Consider the following 15,121-nt stretch of genomic DNA (forward strand, 5'->3'; position numbering starts at 1 on the left):
TCCAGACGTAACTCTCCTTATCTGAGTCCTGTATTGGTCCAGGTTCCCAGTCATTCTGATAATACAGCTCTCACGTTCTCACGCGACGCAACAACACTCCTCGACCCTGGACGCTTTCCAATGCACTCCTCGCCAGCTATCATAGTTTCCCATTTGAAGGTGTCTCACAGTTCTTTAGGGTCTTCAAGGGTGTCAAACACTTTAAATCGATTGAAAATGGCTACCTCATACTACTGGGCACATGCATCGTCCTTGAACTTCTCCAGATGAAATAGTACTCACTGCGCCAGTAAATTTCCTTTGTGTTTTCAGGGTTTCAGTAAAAGCTGTTGAGTATATTATTATATATATTTACAGTAGCATTAATTACAAGTAACAATGTTGTACATACCAGACAATTATACACAACGCTATGAGTGGGAGTGGGTACGTGCCTTTGACTTAGTTACCCCCCTTATAAGGGGAAATAACTCTTAGTATATAGATAGCTAGGACAAACACGATTGTCGTTCCGTCATGACGTGCAGGTATTTATACCCAGTTATGACGTTATTCTAAAAGATTCTCGACAGTTTTTCGTAATTACACAAACATTCATGCAAGTAATGGAACATTCAAGAATCATAAATTACGCACGACAAGCAAAACCACAATTAACGTTTGCAATTGACAATATGCGTGTATGATGACTCATTATGTACACATGCCTATATCAGTGTTATTTGTATTGTTTCGATTGGAGGGGCTACTTTACTTCTTTGGACGTCAAGGGCAGGGATGTGGGCGATTGGGTGGGTGGGATTTTTTTTTTTTTTTTTTTGTGGGTGGTGGGTGGGTAGTGAAATGTCACTCCCACGGGCTTTGTTTGAACCCGTGTGGTGGTGTTTATGGAAGATGGGTGCAAGTAGGACCTGGTGGGCTAGTGTGAGGGCTGGCTGTGTAGTGGGGTGGGGGTGGGGGCCAGGGAGGGGAGTAAGAACGTCTTCGGTTGGTTTTTGTGCTTGTGGCATCGCTTGGTGAAGCTGCCAGAACGATAACGCCGGGGGTCGCACAAAAGTGGCGGGAGCTCACTCAGATCTCTCGGAAATTTATACGTTCTGAGTCTCGGAGGCAGAGGATTTCACGGCCAAAGCGGTACGCATCAAAGAGTGGAGAGGACGCTGAATGGTTTTAACCACATTTTGAGTATTTAGACATGAGGAACCGTGTGTGAGGTACCGAGTAGTTTACACATGATGTCTGTTTGGCAGCGACACCATTGCTCGGTATACTTAAACCGCGAACGATCATAACAGCGAAATGAGCGTGGATACATTCTTATATCTTATCTTAGGTATCCTACGAAGAGATGGGATAAGAGTTGTGAGTGGGGAAACGTTAGTATCAATGTGGAGACTGGAATCTATACATTATATTTGTTCTTTTTGTAGAACAGACGATGCCTAAAGATTTAACAACACTGGTATTGGATAAGGAAGAGCCAAATGTATTGAAAGGGAAATATGTAAAAATTCATATTGAAATTTGAAATAACATTATTGAATAAAAATTATATAATAAAAGGGATGACTGCAAATTCGAAATGGATACGTGGACATGGAAGTCATGCATGTCACAGGTAATTACGGTTGCAAAAGCCAGTGTGTATATATTTTTTTCTTTCAAGTACTGTATGTATATAAAAATCTATTCCAATACTGAAACAAACAACATAGAAAATTCTGAAAAAAAAGTTGTATATCGTCTTCGAAAAACAGAGTTCTATCTATGGTGAGAATGTCATGCTCAAGAGGTGCAGTCACAGAGGTGGTATTTTGTATAGAAGCAGAAAGAAGGAATGATAGAAGTTTATAGAGATCAGTATTCTTCTTTGAGAAAAGTTTTCAACCACAAAATAATGCTGTGTGATTTTGGCCACACAGTACCGAGTAATTCGTTGTTGTTGTTCTTGTTGTTTTAGCTTTTATTCCAATAATTTGTATCATTTAAGGTCAAAGCTCATCTCAACAACTGATTTAGGCCAATATTATTTTGTGACAGTTTGCTTGTAGTTTCTCTCGTATTTCATTTCTCTCAAGACGTGTGTGTGTGTGTGTGTGTGTGTGTGTGTGTGTGTGTGTGTGTGTGTGTGTGTGTGTGTGTGTGTGTGATTCACCATGGTCTTGGATCACGTGTTGGACTTGTGATCGACAGCTATTTCCCTCCCGGAAGAGAGCTCAGAGCTTATATATGACCGATCTATGGTAATGCTGTGACCTTACACACACACACACACGCACCCAACTCCCCGCCCACGAGAGTTGGAGTAACGACTCGCAGCGCAGCGATACTGAAATTATTTCAGCCCTGGGCGGGATTCGAACTCGGACCGCTGTAGTGGTTGCCGGGAACTCAATCAACTGCGCCATTGAGTCATGTGTGAGTGTGTGTATATATGTAGGTCGTGCAATTTGTAGACCAGATATAAGTTGCTCACCTGGCGTTGCATAGCTAGTGTAGTACATTACATGGCCACGTATGCACTATAATTAACAATGTAACGAAAGTATAACATATGCACTAAATTAAACATTGCAGGGTGAGCTATTGTTGATAAATTGATGTACGTTATGTTTCAAGTTTGTGGCTGTGGGTAGAAAGAATGATCTAATCGGCGGTCTGACTGGGATGGAAATTAAGTACGGACGGTTTTGAAAAAACAAGTGACTGACTGCCCAGTTTCAGCTGGGTCCCGACGACTAGTGCAGACGAAGAGCTCCACATTCGGTTGGACCTCGTATACGAAAGTTGCTCGAGGGGACGAGACTATTTCTTGTTCGTATAGAGGTAAATTGCAGCAAAGCCCACGATGGCGCCCAGAAAGATCATACCCACAGCTAGTCCGGCCATGTCACCTGTCAAAAAAAAAAAAAAGAGACATCAGGAACAAATATATTCCCAAACAATCGTTCTTCACACCGTTCCTTCAACGCGACTGCCCTGTCCTCCTTTACCACCTATTTTCTGATCTATATCCACCAACACACTTACCATGTTTACTCAGCCATTCTTCCACTTAATGGCTCCTACCAACATTAGGCTTCATCAGATCCAAGAAGAGCTGACAACTAGGGGTAGTCTCCCCCACCTAAATCTACTTATAAACTGATGGCATAGAAAAGACCCACACAGATACAATACAAAAACCATTTCCACGTTCCTTCCCAATAAGATACATGGAAAGGTCCGCGGACCGCTGCCGGTAGCTATGGGGTTGAGGGTTTCTAATCGTTGAAATTCGAGGCAATAATTCTCATTGTTACCATAGGCCTACGGCCGTGCAAGCAACTATTATAGGATATCCAGGCCCGTTCATCTATCCATAGCGAAACCAATTATATTGGTAGGCGTTGGGGGATGGTGAGGAAGTTTACTGTTGTTTTGGTAATTAAGTCATTACTTGTTGTGAGAGTTTAAGTTAGGCGCGTAGGTATTCGTGACGCTTACAATATCTTTCTCTCCACGCTTGAAACATTATCATAGGGTAATTGATGTAAATCCGTGATAGGTTATAAATACACTTTTTCTCAGTTTTTTTTTTTTTTTTCATCGACCCCAGAGAAACGGATATATAATGACAACCTATGAAAGTGTTTTATCCTTGATCTTATGATTTTCAGTGACTTCTTCAAGGGGTCTACTCTCATCTATTCTCATAATATGACTGCAATACCCCAAGCTGACCTGGTATACCTTTTCTCCAAATTTCATCCTTTCATGAACTTCATTGCTCAGTGCATTTTCATATTTCGTGACTCCACAAATGAACTCCCGTATCTCATTTCCACTACCTCTGCATGACCTATGCCTTGCGATCATTACTAGTCATTACCCAGCACTCAGTTCCGTACATAAAATTTGGCACAACTATTTCTTTGTACGTTCATTTCATTGCTTCCACATACATATTTCTACATACAGATGTCAAGGTATCTGATTTCTCCCTCTCCCGTGACCAGTTTCTTTAATCACTTCCATGTGTCTGCTCCTGGATATCCATTTAACTTTTCATGCTCAATTCTCTTTCCATTCAATTGGACATCACCCATGTGTCCTCCAGTTTTTTGGGTACCACCCTATCCTTACTCTTGGACATATTAACATTCAGTTTTCTCGTCCAGCATGTCTTTTCAAACCTACTTATCTTCCTCTCTAAGCATTCTTCTGACTCCGCTAGCAGACCAATATTATCCACATACATAAAGCTAATCACCGGTCATTCTTGACTATTTTCTCCAGTTTCACTCCACTACTCATTAAAAAACTCTGAAACAGAGTCACATAAAACACATATGTTTCCTTGGTATCTACTTTCACATAAAATTCACATTTTTCATGAAAACTTCATTGCTTCCAACTCCTACTCCGCTCCACACATTCTCATCATTTTCCGCACTTCTTTCCTATCTATCCTACCATACGTTTTCTCTAGATCCACAAAGCACTCATGTAATCCCTGTCAATTCTCCCACTTTTCCTCGCTAAGTTTTTATACAGTATCTGATTTTTACTAACTTCATTTATAAAGTCTAGACTTTCTATCGCCATCTATTTCTCTTACCCTTTGTATTATGGTTCTGCCACACGCCTTACCTGGAACACTAACCGGGCCAATATCTAGATATCGTTTACATCCTAGCTTATTTCTTTTACAGACCCAAAACAAATTCTAGCATCTAACTGTGATAGAACTGAGGCAGTATCATGTTAGCCTGTATTTTTCTGCAATCCTCATGATCTACAAACAAAAGCAAGTATTGCGAGGAACCCGTGTTGGTTAGGAAGTTCGAAGTATGAAAAAGGCATCTCAAGCTTGTTGTTCCCACACTTCGCTACTGTACCACTTAAATACGTGTGGTGCGGCAGCCTTGCTATAGATACGTGTAGACTTTGGGACCTCTTGAAGTTGAGAACTCGGAGAAATTACTTGACTACAGCCTTGTTGCAGCTATAACTCCACCACCCCACAAGTCTTGTCCATCTTCCCCACCCCATCCCACCCCGCCGGTCTCGGGTCTAGACATCAGTGCATTTTCTTCTTTTATCCTTCTCATCACCCGAACACTCATCCAAGGCTACACAGAAGTGAACACATAAATACAAACAAAATGTTTCTCGAATGAGGGTTTTACAAACCTGAGCCAAAACCGATGGGATTTTCTTTACCACCAACATTTCCGTCATCTCGCTCCACCTCCTTCAGTGTCCCCGGTAATGCCACCAAGGATGCTAGGAACGGCTGCAACGAAAATGAAGACTGTCAGTACGTTGCCCCAGGTACCCCCTGTAGGAGACCCACAGTAACGGCCACCGGGCGGGCCCCATAGGTGATTCAGGGAAGAAATATTGTGTCAAGGGATATTGTGTGACAATGTAGGATGAGGCGTTCAGTGTCCTCGGTGTGATGGTTGGATCTAGGGCAGTTTGATTATGTGGCTAGGTGCATTCTGTGCTAATAGTGTCTTAGAACTTGTTAGTATCTTGAACACAAGAATGCCAGTGTGGGTACTGATTCTCTTGAGAGGAATTTTTCTGTGGGGCTGATGTCGAAGGGGTTGAGTGGAATATTGGGTTTAGTGATCTGTCTTGAATAGCTTATTTTGTAATCTAGGTGTAATTGTATTTTGTGAATGTATTGCATGGTGCAAGTGGCAGACTGTTTTATATGTTCGAGAATTTTTTTTTTTTTTTTTTTTTTTTTTTGCGTTCGGTTAGCTGTGTGATGCGATGAAATATGTATGTGTACTGTTTCTGGTTCCAGAATAGAACTGTGTACTTATGTGATATCCTCTGTGGAAGATCTCGATTTTTGAGTGCAAGTGTCCTTTTGGGATGGCTTTGGTGTATCCTGTTATTACTTTCAATGCTTTATTTTGTATATTTTCTAAAGTGTATATATTTTGCTGATTGATGGGAGCCATAATGTGGAAGTTTAGTTGAACGTAGTTCTTACGAACTGTTTGTAGACAAAGTTTAGCGTTTCCATCTGCTGTCCACAGCCTGTGCTTTTGATTGATTTTAGTAGGTTTGTTTTCCTGTTGAGTTAATTTTCAATGCCACATCTTATATGATGCGGGATGAAGGTCGCATTAGCATCAAAACTGAGGGCTTGTGTTTTAGCGTTCTTTACCGTTTAAAATCACTGTTGGGTGTTTTTCTATCCATAAATGTCTGGAGTGAGCAATATTACTGATTTCTGGGATGAAGCCTCCATTCTGCTGTTTCTAAGTCATTACTTTATTTTGTTTAATAGACTTGGGTGTTCTTATCTGCCATTTTGTAGATGCTATGCTTGGTTAATATCATCAGGTGGGTGTTTTGGTGTTGTTGTGGATCTGATACTGAGAGGTCGCTTGTGAAGAGGTCAAATACCATAGGTTTAAGTATTGTTCCTTGGGAGACTCCATCGTAGGCTTTTATTCTCAGAAAATTGATCAATCTTCCTAGTTCGATAGACATTCTTTTTGTATCGAATGTCCCCTTTACCCTGTACACCCACGTCATCTTTGACCATCATTTCATGTCCAGTCTGTTTATTCTGTTTTTTTTTTTTCATACAATTTTCGTTTATCTTTCTAAACTCATTTGTTCCACATCCCCAAACCATCTCAGCATATTTTTTATATACCCTATCCGAGATGTTGTGACTGCATGAGGAGGAATGGGCGGGGGGGTGGCGCAGTATGTGTGAGTCAATTTGGCGCAGCCCGACGGGATTTCTCCCCGTCCCCGCCTTATATGCAACGGGGGACGGAGAGGGGGGGGTCGCCGATTAAATGAAGCGGCCTTGCTGTGGATGTACTGTGTCTTGCGACACTGCTTCTGACCCAGGGCGGTGGGCAGGGTGCAGGGATGACCCGTCATCCAGGAGGTGCTCAGATGAGAGGAAGGGTGGGAGGGGTGTGGAGTGTATTTAGGGATGAAATGGGTGGGAGTGTTTTTATGCCTTTCCCTTTTTGGCTACCTCCCTTGGAAGGGGGAAAAAGCCTTGGTATATGTATGTATGCTATCCGAGAGATGTCTTTCCACCTTGACTCTTTGTCTCGTTTCCACATTTCGTACTCCAACCGTCTCTGTAACACCTACCATGCCTCTCAAGCAATTCATCTCAAACACATTTAGGCTTTTCCTTTTTGCCTCCTTCAAATTCCAATATCTGCTCCATACAGTGCCAAGGACATATAAGGTTAAGAACTTATATTCTAGATCAGAGGTGGGGAACGTGCGGCCTTCCGGGCCATCAAGTGCGGCCTTCTGCTGCCTTTGATATACATATTTTTTTTTAAAAGACCTTGAATATTTTTTAAGTCTGAAATCATTATGCACCTGAAACTTATGATGTACACTACACACATAGACGAAAGCATAGTTAACCGTGTTCAGTTCCTAGAAATTGGAACGATTTTTATACATATGTATATTTAAAAAAAAATTAAACAGAATTTTTAGGGAGGGGGTGGAAAACCTACACCGTCCCTTAAAAGGGGATAAAAAAAAATGGTTCAGTGCGGCCTCTATGTGGGACGATGAATTGTAAGGTGGCCTTCATGCACAAAAAGCTTCCCTACCCCTGTTCTAGATCCTTTGCAACCCACGATACCTTGTTTTCCCTTTTTACTATCTATTCATTATTATTTCCTTATTTCTTAATTGTTTTGCCTTTACCACCTGTTTCTATTCTCCCCCTTCCCACGCCCATCTTCATACTTTTCCTCCCTGTCTTACCTTGGTCGTATCCACGATACAACCCACGATACCTTGTTTTCCCTTTTTACTATCTATTCATTACTATTTCCTTATTTCTTATTTGTTTTGCCTTTACCACCTGTTTCTATTCTCCCCCTTCCCACGCCCATCTTCATGCTTTTCCTCCCTGTCTTACCTTGGTCGTATCGGCGCTGGTGTGAACAAGAATGACCAACTGGGAGTTGTCGATTGTGTCCTTGATACTTTTCCCGGCTTCGTTTAGGTCAGACTCCATGCCGCTGTTCATCGCGTCTCCCTCAACGTTTGGCTTGTCCAGGAGCGTGAAGGTCACGCCTATGCTGTTGTCCCTCTCCTCCAACTGGGGGCAGAAGAGAACTTTTCAATATATTGACTGAATGGGGGTGAGGGGTGAGTTGATTATTATCGGTAGTCACAATGGAATTATGAAAAAAACTAGGAAAAGGGTTAGTTGGAATTGGTTTTGATTCTAGGATTTCCCCGAACGGAATCAAGTAGCCTGGTGGCACACAAAGAAAATGTATCATCACAGACCAAAGGGAGAAGGTTGGTTTTACCAGAACACTTTAACTTTTTAATCATTCTGATCATTTTTATGACAGTCGCATGCAGGATTCGAACCCACTGCTTTCGGCCACCCGTAAGATCACCTTCACATAATCATAAAAATTATCAGATTGATGTCGCTGTTACTAGCGAATTTCTCTCATTTCTAATCATTATTCCACCTCATTTCAACCCCAGCCGCCTGTGTTAAGGTATCGTTTGTAACCACACCACTCATTCACTCATTCCCCCGCCCCTATATCGGGAGCAGCAGCCGATGAGCCCAGCTCCCTCTCCTACGGAACTTCATTTTATTAATGATATGGGAATGAAACAGATTCTGCCATACAGCATAAAGTAATGCCGTGAAAATTCTTGCAAAAGTGTACAAGGTGGGGAGTCTGATAAAAAAAATCAGAGGTGATTACGTATGAGTTAGCAAAGTTGGAAAACAGGAGAATAAGTTCGTGCAACAAGACGACGTTCACTATTTGTTCTATTATATAAATCAATATAAAGTGAAACCATTGGCGTAGGATTTTTCATTAAGTGAGAGACTGCAGGTAATTGTGAAATTCAGTAGTGTATTAAATAGAGCATCTTGGACTGTGACTAGATTATGTAAAACATTATAGAGATGCTTCAAGTTCATGTACCAACTTCATGTAGTTCAGACGATGAAACTGAGCCCTTCTGTGATTACGTAGGTGAGGTTCTAGATCAAGAAAAAAGGGGGGAAATAAAAACAAAGAAAGTAAAAAAGAAAGAAAAAATAAATACGGGTCGGTGATCAGAAACTTCAAAGTCAAAGCAGGGAAGAATATGGCAGGTGAATCGTGTGTTCAAAATTTGGAACAGGAAAGAAAAATGACAGTAGCGAGGAGCTAATTAATTTTACAAGGAAGTATGACATGGAAATAGTAAACAGTTTCCAAAAGTGTGTAAAGTAAATAGACTTAGAGAAATCCAAATGAAAAATAAGGAGAGGGTTCGTATTAGTAGACGAGAGCAAATATAGCAAATATATATTCAGTGTATACCAGTGTTTCTTAACATTTTCCTTGACCATTTTCAACCCTGGCACGGTTGACAGTCGGACTTGAATAGTCCAACATCCCCTTCCATATTACAACTACTTAGATGCCTCGTTACTACAAGGATGAAATAAAATAGATTATATAGTACTTATTCATTAAATTTGCTCACTATAAAAAGGCATCAGTCGTTCCAGTGATTAGTCAAATCAGAAATGAAGAAAGAGTGAATGATAGAAAGAGCTCAGACCATCTCATTTAAGTCTAGAAAAGGGTTCAATGATAAAACATTTAGTCACTGTAGTTTTTCTTGCTGCTCTTGTGTCATAATTTTGTCAAATTTCATCATCCTAAATAATTTTGAAATTATCGAAGTAAGGTTAAATGACGATTTTTAAATCAGAAACCACAGTATTTTGAAAAGAGTATTTTATACTTTCGCATGACTTTGGGAAACGAAGTCTTTCTACGCCTCATATGTAGCGTCTTCCTTTCGATACAATACTGCACACAAAGGGCCCCATACACTATCAATCATGATTGCACAATAATAATGATTGCACAAGTATATCCATAGTTTGTGGGTATGGTTGAAGGATTGCGCAATTGACTGAAGATAATTGAAGATGGTCCAATATAGTTTGATATTAACCGTCAATCCTGAGGCTTGCACAATCATGATTGACGGTGTGTAGCAACAGTTGTTTTTTATCATTTGAAAGTCGTCATCTTTGTTCTGTGTACTCGGATTACTAGAGAAAGTTAACGCTTATCAATTACTTACTTCTAGCCTGTTGATCCTGAGAGGAGAGACATTGCCGGCTTCGGCCAGGGTTCCTACGGTGAAGTAGGCCAGGCTGTCCCGGAGTCCGTAGGAAGCGTTCAGAGCGTTGGCCGGGAGATCAAAGGTGTAGTGGCGCATTTGGTGGCGGTCGTAGCAGAGAGAGATGTCGTGCTTGTGGACATGAGGAACCAGGTACTCGTAGTCGTAGATGTTGTACGAGGTTGCGACTTCTTCTTCGTACTGTATACGACGGAGAGAGAGAGAGAGAGAGCGGGGAAAGAGAGAAAGAAGATTAATGCAATTTCAGTCGCTGTAGCTGCTACGTCGACCTACGGTGGGAACGCATTCTTGTGAAGCAAGATCGTACCACGAAAGGGAGGTTTACATCGACTGATGCGAATTTGTTTGACTGAAAGATATAACTCTTACGGTAGCTTCTGTGTACTATGACGCGAATGAGCAAGTACCGCACGTGTTTTGAGATAATAAGCAATGCCATTATGAAAAGAATGAACTGCCAGAAACACAATATTTAGGGTACAAACACACACACATACATACACACACACACACGCGCGCGCGCGCGACTCGGTGGCGCGATTGGTAGAAACAACTTCGCCAACCGTGTAGTTAATGAATGGAATAAACTTCCTAAAGAGGCAGTGTAATGTAGTTCAGTTCGAAGCTTTAAGAATCATTTAGATAAACACCTAACCAAGATGCTGTAATGATTATCATTTATTTTATATTATTTGTTTTGTTATCATTTGTCTGTTTGTTTATTATTATTTGCTTGATTCTCATTTATCATTAGCTATTTGCCAATTTATTATTATTTACTATCTACCTGTTTGTTTATCATCTAACTATACCTATGCATTTATTTATGTATTCTATTAATTATTTACATTATTATAGTTTTTATTTATTCATTTATTTATCATTATCATGATTTTTACGCATCCGACCTAGATATGGACCAAAAGGTCTCCTGTCGGCATGCTCCGCCTTTGTAATCCTTTGACTGTCGCTACGGCGGTCCGGGTTCGAATCCTGCCCAGGGCTGAAATAATTTCAGTATCGCTGCGCTTCGAGTCGTTACCCCAACTCTCGTGGGCGGGGAGTTGGGTGTGTGTGTGCGTGTAAGGTCACAGCATTACCCATAGATCGGTCATACGAGCTCTGAGCTCTCTTCCGGGAGTGAAATAGCTGTCGATCACGAGCCCAACACGTGGTCCAAAGACCATGGTGAATGGTGAATACACACACATACACACACACATATTTGTTACACACAAAGGCAATGTTATGCATATAGAAAAAATAGATAAATAAATAAAAAACTTACCGCCGTGAGGAATTTTTCGAGTTTGACTGGGACCTTGTCGGGGATGACGATGTCGCGGGTCGGCCTCTCGTTAGTCATGATCTGAGTGGCGTTGCATACGCAATCAATAACTCACATTTTAGGTACCTAATCACATAGCTCGACTATGAAAAAATATATTACTTATCATTATATTCATTACATTGATATTCATTTCTAATATATTACCCATACTTCCTTTTTCATCTAAATCGCGAAGTAATAGAGAAATGGAATGTATGATTTTAAAAGAAAGTGTGATGAAACTGTAAACAAACTTTAGTGTTAACCGAAGGATTAACAAATTGGAAAATATCGAGTAGATTACCTGTACTTTGAAATGCAAAGTTGACCACACATAGCTAATGCCTCCCCTCCTCTCCCATCCCCCTTGTCCATGAAAATTTGTCACCATCAAGAGATCAGATGGCGATAGTCAGAATAACACAAGTATCCTGCTTTACCGAATAGACCGATGAAGTTATGTATAAGCACTCCACTGTCAAAGAGATGCAGGCGTACAGCTGAATAACATTATATGTAGGATGTCAGCCAGAATGAACCAGGTATCTCTTAGTGTGTAAGAGGGCAAACGGTGACGGACGTGTTGGATGACAAAGAGATGGGTGTTCAATCCACGTGGTACGATTGACCACGTAGTATCAGAAAGGATGCATTTCGACACACCTGCCTGTGACAGCGTGACCCGACCTAACCCAATCCAATGTAATTATCCCTAATTACTCACCACAAGTGCTGCCCACGCGGTATATATTTACGTGGCATCAGAAAGGTCGCGCTGCGACCTGAGCACACACCTGCTTGTGACAGCTTGACCAGATCTAACCCAGTGGAATGTAATTATTCCTGATTATGGACAACAAGTGCTGCCCACACGGTATATATATCGGCTTCGGCCACATGTAAAATCAGTTCAGTTCTAACCTCACCAATAAAGGTGAACTTTCTAACCTTCTTTCCTTCTTGCCGTAGCTCTCCCGCTACAAGGGTGACAACATTTAACACATCAATCAGCGAGTGTCAGTTTAAGTTCTTCCACTGGAATGAGTAGTGTGATATTTGTGATCAAGATTAAGATTAGGTAATGAATGCGTACACATGTTAGGCGCAAATACAATGAATGGCAAGTTTTATGCTTAGTCCTGGTTTCATGTATAATGCTTGACCATGACTGCTTCTAATGTGTGACACTATTTCCCCACTTATGCTGAGTCGATTTTACGAGTGCTGCAGGAAGAACCTGCCATCGAGAAAACATCTCACATATTCCCTTTGAATTGATGAGTAAGTGCAGGAACAAGCGTGTAGTAAGGAACTTCAGGACACTACTTACGGAGGCATAGTGCCAGACATAGGTTTCGTTCTGCATCAGTGTTGGGTTGAACTTGACGCCAACCCAGACATCTGTCTCCATTCCACGGTCCCAGTGCTGTTGGGGAAGAAAGGAAGGAAGGTCACTAATTTCATCTAAATGAATCTAGTTTAACGCAATTCTAAAGTTCAGTATCTTCTGCAAAATCAGAAGAACATCAGTCGCTACTGTCCTGTCGCAAGCAACCTGGGGCAGGCCGTCCTGCAACTCGTAAAAACCTAACCCAACCTCAGCGACAACACCAGAACAGCACAATTCCGGTTGCCACAGGAACACATCGGTGCCCTGCTCAGGGTGATGCAAGTTGCTCCACCACCACGATATGCACGCGCACACACATACACACACACACGCACGCATGCACGCACACACACATACACACACACACACACACACACACACACACACACACACGTGTATATACATGCATATTGTATATATTCGTGTGTGTGTGTGTGTGTGTGTGTGTGTGTGTGTGTGTGTGTGTGTGTGTGTGTGTGTGTGTGTGTGTGTGTGTGTGTGTGTGTGTGTATCATACATGAACAAATTTCACCCAAGCTATTTACAGCTTGCCTGCAAGGGATTTTCAGAAAGTTGAGTTGAGAAGGGTTGAAGTTAAATGATAGATATTATTTTAATCACCATAAATTTGCGGATGATATTATTTTTTTTTAAACGACAGGAGATTTGAAAGATATGCTGAATGATTTGAACAAAAAAGGTCTCAAAGTAGATATGAATATGAATAAAAGTAAAACTAAAGCAGTGTTCAACTCGAAAGTTCAAAGTAAAGGATGCTGATGGTGAGAGCTTTAAAGAAGTTGAAAAAATATAATTACTTAGGACAGATACTGAACTGATTAATCATAGATTACGATAATGAAAAAGGCGTATCATTTGGTTGGAAAATGTTTGGCGAAAATAAGACCACGAGAGGCTCTTTATCTCCATATCTGAAACGCAAAGTCTACAGTGTATAATGCCAGCTATAACGTAGCTTTATCCCAGCAGGCTGGATCCACCACTGCCTCTGAAACCCATGCTTACTTTCCTCTCCCTAAGGCTCCTACTCTCCCATCCCTTCCCCCCTTCCCTGCCTTCCCTAGAACCGGGTTACGTGGAACAATAAGACTCTCTTACTAGTCCGTTATACTGGAGAGGTTCGTCCATGTCCGCGAAAGCCCAGGGCGGGAGCATGTTGATCGACCCGTCCGACGCCACGTGAACATCGCCCCAAAGGGAGAAGTCCTCGATAGGCGTCACGCGACACCAATTGAGTCCGTCCTTGATGTGGTACGACAAACCTGAAAAAAGACACCAGGTTATGAGTAGCAGTAGATCTATTGTCCATCACGCACAAGACATGTGATCTCTCGGAGGGATTGGTACCCATAGTACTATTCCTTCGTTCACCCTCATAGGTTACCAGGCATACTGCGTCTTTCAAATGTCATCGTTCTATGTGTCATACTGTTTCGCACGAGGTCCTAAACAATTTCCTGTGCAACTGAACTAAATCAAGTAGTGGTGAGAGATTTTTAGTGATAAAGCGTAGTCATATGTAAGTTACAAAGCTGAATTCGTTTCTAGAATTTTTCGTATGAAAATATTGAAAGTGGGCAAAAATGTGTTATTTCCATATGCAAACCAACAAATAAACTTCGAGAGAATAATTGAGACTTGAATACCTCTTAACATACGAGTATGTAATCAGGACGTTGCGGTGAGGTGAGAAGCAATGCAGCAAGACACAAAAGGGCCATACAGCCGAAGATGGCTCACCCCCACCGCTTCGTTTACATGGCGACCCTCCCTCCTCATACCCTCATGCGTAAATATATAATGCTTTTAGCTTAATGTCGACATGATGTACCTTGGTTGAAGTCGTGCACTAGAGAGGTTCGGTTCTCGATTCTCCTTTTGCCGGACAGTGAGAGGAGCGGAAGGTAATCGAAGCGAGAGATCCTCGTGTGCCAATCATAGTACTCCTGCAGAGAATAGGATCAGAGAGGGACGTGGGTTAGTTAAACATGTCTTGGTCTCTAGAAAACGAAAAATCCAAAAAGCTAACAAACCCATTTGTTCTCCATGCCAAAGAGTGCCAAAAATTTCTGGTCACAAGTCTTAGGTTGGATTAGAAAATATGGGGCTGTGACGCACGGTTTCTTGGTTCTGTCTTGGACGACTTACCCTTGAAGACCTCTACGGGGTGTCTTACTCCGTACTATGATAAA

At 41.5% G+C, this 15,121-nt stretch overlaps 1 protein-coding gene across 1 annotated transcript in view; it reads right to left on the reverse strand.

Annotated features, from left to right (window-relative positions):
• Positions 1-334: 334 nt before the first annotated feature.
• LOC143017810 (uncharacterized) overlaps positions 335-15,121 on the reverse strand; it is a 40,152-nt gene continuing 25,365 nt past the window's right edge. Inside the window, exons 9-16 of the mRNA XM_076172705.1 lie at positions 14,761-14,875; positions 14,028-14,191; positions 12,849-12,944; positions 11,477-11,557; positions 10,129-10,368; positions 7,922-8,104; positions 5,176-5,278; positions 335-2,894 (exon numbers count right to left, since the gene is read on the reverse strand). Of these exons, the coding sequence (XP_076028820.1) occupies positions 2,806-2,894; positions 5,176-5,278; positions 7,922-8,104; positions 10,129-10,368; positions 11,477-11,557; positions 12,849-12,944; positions 14,028-14,191; positions 14,761-14,875 (1,071 nt within the window). The 3' untranslated portion in view covers positions 335-2,805. The remainder of the gene's footprint in view (positions 2,895-5,175; positions 5,279-7,921; positions 8,105-10,128; positions 10,369-11,476; positions 11,558-12,848; positions 12,945-14,027; positions 14,192-14,760; positions 14,876-15,121) is intronic.

This window comes from Oratosquilla oratoria, chromosome 33, assembly GCF_046742065.1.
Source record: "Oratosquilla oratoria isolate Oo_2021 chromosome 33, ASM4674206v1, whole genome shotgun sequence".
Taxonomy (NCBI): Eukaryota; Metazoa; Arthropoda; class Malacostraca; order Stomatopoda; family Squillidae; genus Oratosquilla; species Oratosquilla oratoria.